Genomic DNA, 10483 nt, shown 5'->3' with positions numbered 1-10483 from the left:
TATTACAACATATTAATAACATTGATAGTTGAATTACATTGCACAGCAGTAGTCTTTAATTAACAACAAATGAACAGCAATAATTCAGTTTTATGCTTATTACCACCCTGTGCAGGCAGCTCTAAACTCCATCTTGTCCATCACAGAAACAGCTCACTTTAAATGTACAGCTCTTGATTATATTTTTATGAGAGCAGTCACTCAAAATCAAGCCAGAAAGGCATAGTGCCATTTTATTCTAAGTCAGACTCCTTAAACATTAAAGATATTCTGGTACCATTAGAGGGAGGGAACTTCACCCCTGTGTAGAGAGCCAGCATGAAGCCTATGCAACACTTAAGTCCCATTTAAGTCTTCAAAGTAGGGCTTAAGTCAGGGTTTCTCAAACAGGGGTCACCGCTTCTGTAGGGAAAGCCCCTGGCAGGCCGGGCTGGTGTGTTTACATGTCCTGTCCACAGATCTGGCCGATCGCAGCTCCCACTGGCCGCGGATCACTGCTCTGGGCCAATGGGAGATGCTGGAAGCGGTGTGGGCTGAGGGACGTCCTGGCCACAGCTTCCAGCAACTCCCATTGGCCCAGAGCAGCGAACCATGGCCAGTGGAAGCTGCGATCGGCCGGATCTGTGGATGGGACATGTAAACACACCGGCCCAGCCCGCCAGGGGCTTTCCCTACAGAAGCAGCGACCTCTGTTTGAGAAACCCTGCCTTAAGTGAGCCTTGGGGTGCATAAACCTTGAGCTGACCTCTGTCCGGGGTGAAATTCATCCTTTATAATTAGTTGATGACAAAGAAGAGAATGTTACATTCCACTTTTGACATTACAAATGTTCTCTCAGTGACTGTGGAAGCAAGTAGATTTAAAGATACAGGCCCAAACCAAAACCCTGTATCGAAACATGTCTGAATTCTGAGATTTTTTTTTAAAATTCCAGGTCTGCATATTGGACTCTATAAATGGACCAGAGCAAAAGCCTGTATCAAAACATCCCAACCCCCCGATCCGGATTTGATTTTTTTTTCCAGTTTGGGCCCTTCTCTTGATAGAAAAGTTTGCACAAGCTCAGCTTGACGAAACACAGTTTAGTATGGCTGAACGTGATGGAGGCCATACTAAAATGCCCTAAACTTGAAGTCTGCTAAATTAAAATGATTGCTGATCTCTAGAATTACTTTCATCTCCTAATCTCTCTATACTTTGAGCTCAACGTAGTCACCAGAGATCAGGATTCACTGATGCACAAGTTGGAGCCTTGCACTGCAAACGGTTTCTAAATTATTTTTTCTCATGAGTGTATCTAGACTGGTACATAGATGTTTTTAAATACACTTGATTTTTTTAATAAAAGAAATATGCCAAAGTCTGTAAAAGACAAACAGAATCCAGGACAGAGAGACAGTAACAGAAGGAAGAAAGATTCAGAAAGGTAAGAATTAAAGTGGTTTTGTGTATAGTATAAAAGAAAATCAGGATTAACGGTTGCAAAATCTGACATAAGATACACCATATTTTTTTTTATTTCCAAAGCTCAGCTCTATATGATAGATCATGGCAGACAAAGGAAATGGAAGAGCAAATCTGGAAAAGCTGGCATGTTTAGTCAACTCTGTAGAAGTGGATTCCAGAGTAGGCCCTTACAAAACATATTTTGCAGCCATTTGGAACTTAAAGCCTTTTACTTCGAAATCTCAGTCACATCCTGTCCCACTGCATCATGTACACCATGGTAAAAATGATGTTGTGTTCAGAGAAGTGTTACACCTCATCAATATGTGCAGTGATCTGATGTGGCACAGTGTGTGGCCAAACTCAGCCTGCCATGCAGTTAAAAAGAAAAGAAAAGAAAACGGTATAAAAAGAGTGCCATTTACTGATTCAGAAATCGTCTACACATCAAATCCAACTCTTGTTGAGTAATAGGTTACGATGACCCATCAAAAATGGGTATTTTCCTAGCACTGCTTAAGTTAGGATGTGTATTCCAATCCCTGCACATCTCTGCAACAGAGAAGACAGAAGGTCTTGGCACAACAGTCAGAGAGATGAGTTGGTAGGTCAGTTCCAGCTGGGCCCACCATGCTTTTCTGTATAGAAGTGCAGCATCCTTACCAGAATGATTTAAGTGCCAGGCCATGAATGCAATTTGCTTACATCATTTAAATATAGTTGTGTCCCTCTGAAGTCAATTCTAGATTGTTAGGATGACGTTACTTTCTTACCTTGCTAAACAATACAGATTTAGTAAATCAACATCCTACAAGGACTGGTGGTTTTAAATATTTATAGCACTGAAGGATACACCAGACTTTCTGACTTCACAGTGGGCTTATAACATAAAAGAATCTGGATTTAAGTTTTCTGAGGAACCAACAGGACGCAATGTGAGATGATGACTTTTTCCTGGCATGGTTTAACACCTATCTACAATTGTATTTATACTATTGATAAAGCACCTTTCAGTGGCTTTACTTGTTGTGTTTCTTTTCTATAGCATGTTTTTTTTCATTCCTCTCAAATACTTTTGATGATCAAAGTCCTGTGAATCGTTGCATTTCTGATAAGTCTGTAAAGCATCCCTCCGGAAAGCTGTGTGGGATCCCCATGGATTTGGAATTCTGCATTCACCATTTCCATGGATCATGTTCTCACAGCAATACAGGAACAGAGTCTCTAGCAGTTGTAAAATAGGAAGCACTTTTATTTTCTGGCTTAAAATGACATGATTTCCTTCTTCTCTTATTTTTAGGGCCTGTGAAAAGAAATGGAAAAATGGGGTGACATTATACTATTTTGTGTTCCAGAGTCAGAAAAATATATTCATTGTCTGTCTTCTCTCTTGTCATCTCTCACCTCTTCCTCCCTGCCTTTCCCACTGCCTCTTTCCTCCCCCTCCCAGTTAATATTTTCCTCTCTCCAGTGCCTGTCTATCAACAGTGCAGCTTGCTTCTGCTGCCCATTTATTAAAGCAGGGTCAAGTGCATTCCCCAAATGCAGTATTCAATACATTTTTACTTCTTTCAGTTTTGCAAAGCACTCATGGGCTGGACTTGCTGCTCATATATCTTGTCAGTACTAGAATGTATTCCAAGAAAGTCAGAAGTGAACAGTCTATGCAGGATCCAGTGTTGTCTTTAGGTATTCTAGCTTCAAAATGAGTCACCCTAAGGTGAAACTCACCCCTGTGCAGTGGCCAGCAGAATGCCACTTAAATCCTCCTGAAACCCTATTATGAGAACATGTGCTGTTCCAGAGCACTGTATCTGGGTGGGATTTTCAAAAGTGCCTAAATGATAAGAGCACAAGTGTCAGGCATTTTTGAAAATATTATCCTCTCTCTATCTCCTTAGAAGACCTCGTCATCCTAGGATCTGAGCACTTTGCAAACGTTGACGCAGGTGTGTTCACCCAAACCATGCAGACAGTTTTGAAGGTATGCAAATTCATGAATGGGTTTTAACATAGTGTAAGGGCTCAGATCTGACAAAAATTGAATGGAGGTCCTAATATTGATGACATATTTGCAATTTTATCCCTTCCTTATCCTTTTACCAGCTCTACTATTGATTGTCCCATTGTAGAGGTGGTAGCTTTCTGTAGCACTATCTCTCCCAATGGTAAATTGGTAACATGAAGGAAGAGATTCAACGGAGAACAGTAGAAAGTTGAGAGGCACATCCAAGGGTTGGAGGAGATAGCGTTTCCATTTGACACCACCATACGTGGAAGATTGTCTTCCAAAAGCAGGAAGGAGGCAGATGCCACCAGAGCGGGAGATTTTGAAGGGACTCTGGAAATTTGGACTATCTGCTCCAGACACAGTCACATACCGGTTAAATGATAGATGACAGGAGAGCATTTAAAATACTTTAAAAGGAGTTTGGCATTTCATTATGATGACCTATGATGTTGGTGATGGAAAGTATGCATAGATTCCATTGACAATGTATAGAGAAATATTGTTTCCTTGTTTCTATTGGAGCAGAAATGGGAAATGAAAAGGATCTGTTTGCATTGGGTACACATCCATTTCACAACAAACATATTTGCTGGATAAATTAAACAGGAAATAATAACACTCAGTACTTAGAGCATTCTCTGTCAGAGAATTTCAATGTGCATTACAAACCATAAAGGGCAAATCCGCTCTCCTTCTCCACAGCCATATGGGGAGAGGAGGCACAGATTCCCAGATACAAAATTGCAATATAGAGCTGAACTCCATTAAAGCTCCACTTGAGCCATTACCTAGCACAGGGATTCTCAAATTGGAGGTCAGGACCCCTGAGGGGGTCGTGAGGTTATTACATGGGGAGTCCTGAGCTGTCAGCCTCCACCCTGACCCCTCTTTGCCTCCAGCATTTATAATGGTGTTAAATATATTAAAAAGTGTTTTTAATTTATTAGGGGGGTGTTATGTGCCTGAGTGCTCTGCAAGGACGAGGCCACACACACAGTGAGTGATATGGCTTTTAATGAAGGTAAGGAAAACACACCCGCAACGGGGACTCCACACATTGCTAACACAAAGCGGGGAGCTGAGTTCAAAGCAGCAAAACAATTTCTGGTAAATATAACTTTATGTTAATAGCATGTAAAGCAGCTCATACATAGGCATGTGGGAGCTTTCCCACAGCTGGGGCTATCTCTTGTGGAAAAGGGCCAAGGGATCGTAACACTTTCCCAAACACACAGAGGCTTCCCAGGCAAAGCAGTTCTAACCAGTTACATACAGCATGCACTAGTACACAGCAACCTTTAATAACCTGTCCTTGAGAAGGCGAACAGCCCTAGCTAAGCCGTAACAAAATCTTCCGCAGTGCCTTACAAGGGGGTTGCACTCAGAGGCTTGCTATATGAAAGAGGTCATCAGTACAAAAGTTTGAGAACCACTGACCTAGCAGAACTTGGTGGGGGATGCAGGGGCACTTGGAGGCAGAGGGACCAGACTTTTGTGACTACATGGATCCACTAGCCATTCTTGCCAGCACATGGGCTCAGTGGGCTGTGGACTATTCCTCAGGCCTGAGATTGCAGTAATGGCTGTGGAGCTGTTCCTGAGAATTTTCCTAACTCTACAGGGTCAGACAAAGCCAAGCTTGTTTTCTTAGGCTTAGCACAATGAGGAACAGGGTGATTTGCCTTCGGTTGATTAAGTGGAATAGGTATGGTTAGTACCCTCCATTTTACAGAAGGAGAAACTGAGTCACAAAGAGGGTAAATGGTGCACCCACGCACACACAACTAATCAATTTCAGAGCCAGGATTATGACCCAAGTCTCCTCTGTTTCAGTCTAATGCACTAACTACTTGCTGGTGCTGCCATTCTTCAGTCTACACATATAACCTCACTGTCTTTCAATGAAGGTAGAAACTGATATTGTCTGAAAAATTTGGAATCGCACCTAAAGTCATGCAAAGTTCTCCAATTTGAGGGGTTTACTGTAAACACTCAATTCTCAAACTGGATTCCTGAATCTTGGGGCTGGTCTACACTACGGGGGAAAATCGATTTTAGATACGCAACTTCAGCTATGTGAATAACGTAGCTGAAGTCGAATATCTAAGATCGGATTACTCACCTGTCCTCACTGCACGGGATCGATGTCCGCGGCTTCCCCTGTCGATTCCGCAACTCCGTTGGGGTTGGTGGAGTTCTGGAATCGATATAAGCGCGCTCGGGGATCGATGTATCGTGTCTAGATGAGACGCAATATATTGATCCCCGAGCAATCGATTGTAACCCGCCGATACGGCGGGTAGTGTAGACATAGCCTTGAAATGAGCCTGGACTAGCTTTTCAACAGATTTGTGTTGATTAATGATTTTGGAGGAAAACCATCTAGATACTGGTGGGGTTTAGCCAATTTTTATTTGGATCTTTGGGCTTACTTAAATCAAAAACTCAAGAAAATATGGGAAGGTTGGGGGATTTGAACCCATTATTTTCTGGACTCAGAAGTCTGCCAGACATATAACAGGGCAAATAAAATCAAAACAAAAAGATTGTCTTTACTATTTGTTTTTTATGATGGCCAGGTTTTCAAAGAGTTTGTGTGCAACGGTGTGCTTAATTTGCACATGCCATTGCCTTGTTCTGCATGTAAATCAGAGAATAGTACATGCAAATATAGCTAAATAGGTGTTTGCATCTGCATCTTTCTGGTTGATGTATGCAGCCAGGATAATTTCATGCATAAACTCTCTGACCAAGAATCTGCTAAGCTTAGCGCTAATTCTTTCAGTAGGGATACCTTTAATTAATTTTTAAAAACCAATTTAAACTAATTTTAAAGTATTAAATGTAGATCATAATTTAATGTAATTGAAAAAATAGACTAAAGGGAGACAGCCCTTTGGGTCTGTCTCCTTTGATTTGTACTGATATTCTCATAAACACTGAAGCTGAGAGACAGGACTAGATCCTCAGCTGGTTTGAACTGGAGCTATGCCAGTTAACCCCATCTTAGAATCTGGTCCTGTGTAGATACTAGCATGAGACAGATGACTCTGCCACAGGTTGATGCACTGAGTGAAACCTGCGCAGAACAGATATTAAAGAGAAGTTAGAGGCATGTTCCAGAGAAGAAAGCCTCAGTCTGATTTTTAACTCTGGTAAGTCTGATCTGACAGCATCAGTTTATCATTCCCTAAGGCTCCTTTGCTGGGAACTGACTGTCACAAGAAACAGGTCAGTGAATGAGAACATTTTCTTGTCTCTGCTCACCTCTGCCTAACTAACTGTGTGTCTACGGTATAAATGATTCAGGATTGTAGATGACCCAGTTGGAGAAGTGGAGGACAGAAACTGACACACCATCCCTCAGCACCACCAATAAATAAGTAAATTATTCAGACTACAGCAGAGCAGTTTTAGATTAAATAACAGGAAAAACTTCCTAACTGTGAACAGTAGGAGAATGGAACAGATGCCTAGGGAGGTTGTGGAGTCTCCTTCAATGGAGGTTTTCAAAAAGAGGCTGGAGAGCCGTCTGTCTTGGGTGGTTTAGACACAACAAATCCTGCATCTTGGCAAGGGGTTAAACTAGATGGCCCTTGTGGTCCCTTCTAACCCTATGGTTCTATGCTTTTATATCTGGAAGTGGATGTTGATCAAACTTTTTTAAAGTTTAGATATTTCTTTCCCTTCTTCCCCATTCACTTCTGTTTTCCAGCCAAGACTGGAATGAAAAGCACCGAGTGCCATGATAAAGGGCAGTTCCAAACTATGTTTCACTGTGTTCAAAAGTAGACGTGCTAGAAACATTAGGGCCCATTCCTGCGAGCTTTTCAGTCTCTCCTGGGGTTCAGATAAACTGCTTGAATGTTTGGCTGCTTCTCTGGAATGTATCCAGACCTTGGGCTTGATCCCCCACCCTTTGAAATCAATGGAAAGACTACACTGGATCTTGACTCAAACTCCTTTTGAAGTGTGTCTGTCACTGAAAATCGGAGCTATAGCAGCCTCTAGCCATAAACCCTGCCTAGTAATCTACTTACGAGTACCTGCCCGACATTTTCCTTACGACGGCAATGATGATTCCAGTAACGATTCCCACCGCTATTATGATTCCAATGATGATTCCAACCAGTGTAACTGTTGCCAGGCCATCTGAGTGAGGAAATGTATAGGATGTTAGCATGTTTTCCATGTAACCCATGTATAACTATGGGGCCAGATAGTAAGAGGTCCTAATACTTTGTAGTAAAATGGAATTATTTTTGTCTCATTTGATTCCATGGGAATGTTCCCTGAATCCTGTGAACTGGAAAATATGTCATTTAGGTTTAGAGAGACATGACAGGGGCAATTGGATCAAACTCTGTTGGTGATAATGCTTAATTTGTGCCGGGCTAAGCCCCGGCACCTCTGCGCTTGGCAGTTCAGAGCCCTGGCATTTCCAGGTTTGCCACATCAGTTATGAAAGTAAAAAAATTTGCTTGAGCCCCGGCACCTCTTTCATTGCATATTAAGCCCTGGTTGGTGACACAAGCTTTTGAGCTTACACAGAGTTCTGCTTCAGCTCTGTATAGCTCAAAAGCTTGTCTCTTTCACCATCAGATGTTGGTCCAATAAAAGATATGACCTCACCCACCTTGTCTGTCTCGTACCTTGGGACTAACACTGCTACAACAATACTGCAAACCACTTGGAAATGTCATTTAGGTTTAGCAGTTTCCTTGCTCCCTTTCTTTGAGCCAGTTGGAGTCAAAGAGAGTTTGTCTATTTACTTCAATGGGCTTTGAGACAGGCCCTTTAAAAGTTCATAGCCATATCTCATGTGGGATTTAAATGCATCTACTCCTTTTATAACCAATTTTGTTACTTACCTTTCTCGTCTGTAGTCCCTGGCTTGCCACCCACTTCATCTGGAAAGAAAGAACCAAAATAACTTTTTAATATGGTGACTGTTAGGTTTTCATACTGTGATGTTACACTGTGGGGGAGGTTATAAAAACTACAGCCCAATGGGTCTGAGAATGAAACCACGACAGGTGTGTAGTTTAATAGGGTGTTAACTGGGGAGTGAGTGTAAATAGAGAAAACCCAGAGAGCGTAGAGTAAAAGGAGTTGTGAAGAGACTGAGCCTCGCAGCTGAAATAAAGGCTGTCTACACGTAAAATGCGACACTAGCACAGCTGCAGCTGTAGCACTTCAGTGTAGATACTCCTTACAGCAGCGACGCTCAACCTATTTATCACTGTGGGCTGCAGGTTGAGAACCACAGTGCCCCCCACCTAACACCCCCTGCAAACTCCTAAGCTCAGCACCCTCCATCCAGAGATCCCTCCAAAGAGTGGGACCAGGAGCGGAAAGCTGGGTGTGGGGTGAGGAGCAGGGACCTGGATCCCAGATCCTGCTGCGTGGGGACCTGACCCCCCGCTGTGGGGGGGGGGGAAGGGGCAGCCAGGACCCTGACCCCAGACCCTGCTGGGTGGGGCCAGGCAGCAGCCAGCTGCCCAGACCCCAGATCCCACTGGGACCCCGTTGCATGGGGCTGGGCGGTAGCCAGTTGCCCGGACCCCAGATCTTGCTGGGACCCTGTTGCATGGGGCCGGGTGGCAGCCGGCTGCCCGGACCCCAGATCCTGCCAGGCCCCCATTGCACGGGGCTGGGCAGCAGCTGGCTGCCTGGACCCCGAGCCCTGCCATGGAAGGCTGTGCGGCAGTCGGGAGCCGGTAGCCCGGAGCCTGCAGCCTGTAGCACACCTCTGACCTGGGCTGCAGCTGTGTGCTAATTGGGCCGTGGATTGAGAACTGCTGCTTTAGAGTGACAGGAGGGATTTCTCCTATCACTACAGTTAATCCACCTCCCTCAGAGATGGTGACTAGGTTGACAGAAGAATTCTTCCAAGTCTACACTGGAGTTAGGTCAGTTTAGCTATGTCACTCAAGGATGTGGATTTTTCACCCTAGGTTGATCTAACTTGTGAGTGTAGGCCAGCCCAAAGACAAACTGAAATCTAAAGAGATCTTGGACTGGTGTGAATCAGGATCAACACCAGTGTAGCTCTATTGATCTCAGTGCTGTAACACCACTGTGAATTAGATTTCACAAATAATCTTAACTCTGGCGTTTCCTAACTTTTGAGTGCTTGACTTTGCAACTTTAATATTCTTTTAACACAGTTTTTTGTATAGTAAATCATAGCAATATCTTAGCTAACCTAACTGCAGAGTGACACCTGCCTGGTTAAAATCAGGACAACAAACAGGCAGGGAAGTGCTCAGTGTTCCAGATATTAAAACTAGTGTAGTTTCTTTGGTATATCATTTTGTTTCCTACATTGTATCCTTAAGTGGGCTAGTCAAACTTGGGCTGATTTGTTTGAGGCTTGAGCCCAGAGACGTTAATCTTTCATTATTTGTTTCAGATTCTGCTCTAGATTTATGCCTAAGCAGACAGGAAGGCAAGTTTGTTTTGGATGCCATGAGCTTGCCTGACCTGAACATATCTGTTACACTTACAGTATCTGCACTCCATGGGGCCAACCCGACTTTGTACTGCATAGCTTGTTATTGGCTTGCAATCTGACAGTGCAGCAGTAGGATGCTTTATGACACAATGCCAATGTTTTAAGGAAAATGTGTCATTTTTAGGACGGCTTTGTTTGTGTTTTGACAGAAAAAGTAAGACACTAGGAAGATATTTTTGCTCTTTGGCACAAACTAGGCACTAATGACTAGGACGGCTCAGCGCACCCATAATCTTTTATGGCACTTAAAAATGCTTATAATAATGCACGAACCTTTCCTTCTCACAGTTCCTAAGCACTTAATCATTCCTCTTAGTCTTAACATGAAAGGTACCAATAGAAATAGGGTAGATCAGTGATAACCCATTTGTGACTGTTCAAAGCCTTGAATGCTATCTTTAGACATTGACTTAGGGCTGGTCTATGCTACGGGGGAGATCGATGTAAGTTATGCAACTTCAGCTACGTGAATAACTATCCTATTGATTCCCTTGTGCTTCTCATTGAGG

The 10483-nt window shown here is 43.2% G+C and overlaps 1 protein-coding gene across 3 annotated transcripts in view; it reads right to left on the bottom strand.

Annotated features, from left to right (window-relative positions):
• Nucleotides 1-1125: 1125 nt before the first annotated feature.
• PDPN (podoplanin) overlaps nt 1126-10483 on the bottom strand; it is a 29635-nt gene continuing 20277 nt past the window's right edge. Inside the window, exons 4-6 of one of the 3 annotated variants that reach the window (XM_032775504.2) lie at nt 8329-8367; nt 7498-7609; nt 1126-2749 (exon numbers count right to left, since the gene is read on the bottom strand). In XM_032775504.2, coding sequence (XP_032631395.1) covers nt 2743-2749; nt 7498-7609; nt 8329-8367 — 158 coding nt within the window. In that variant the 3' untranslated portion in view covers nt 1126-2742. Of the gene's footprint in view, nt 2750-7493; nt 7610-8328; nt 8368-10483 lie in introns of those variants that run through there. The other 2 variants (XM_032775503.2, XM_032775505.2) reach the window with 2 other exon arrangements.

Source organism: Chelonoidis abingdonii, chromosome 23 (genome assembly GCF_003597395.2).
Source record: "Chelonoidis abingdonii isolate Lonesome George chromosome 23, CheloAbing_2.0, whole genome shotgun sequence".
Taxonomy (NCBI): domain Eukaryota; kingdom Metazoa; phylum Chordata; order Testudines; family Testudinidae; genus Chelonoidis; species Chelonoidis abingdonii.
Note: the sequence above shows the minus strand (reverse complement) of the source record. Positions and strands in the feature narration are given on the sequence as shown.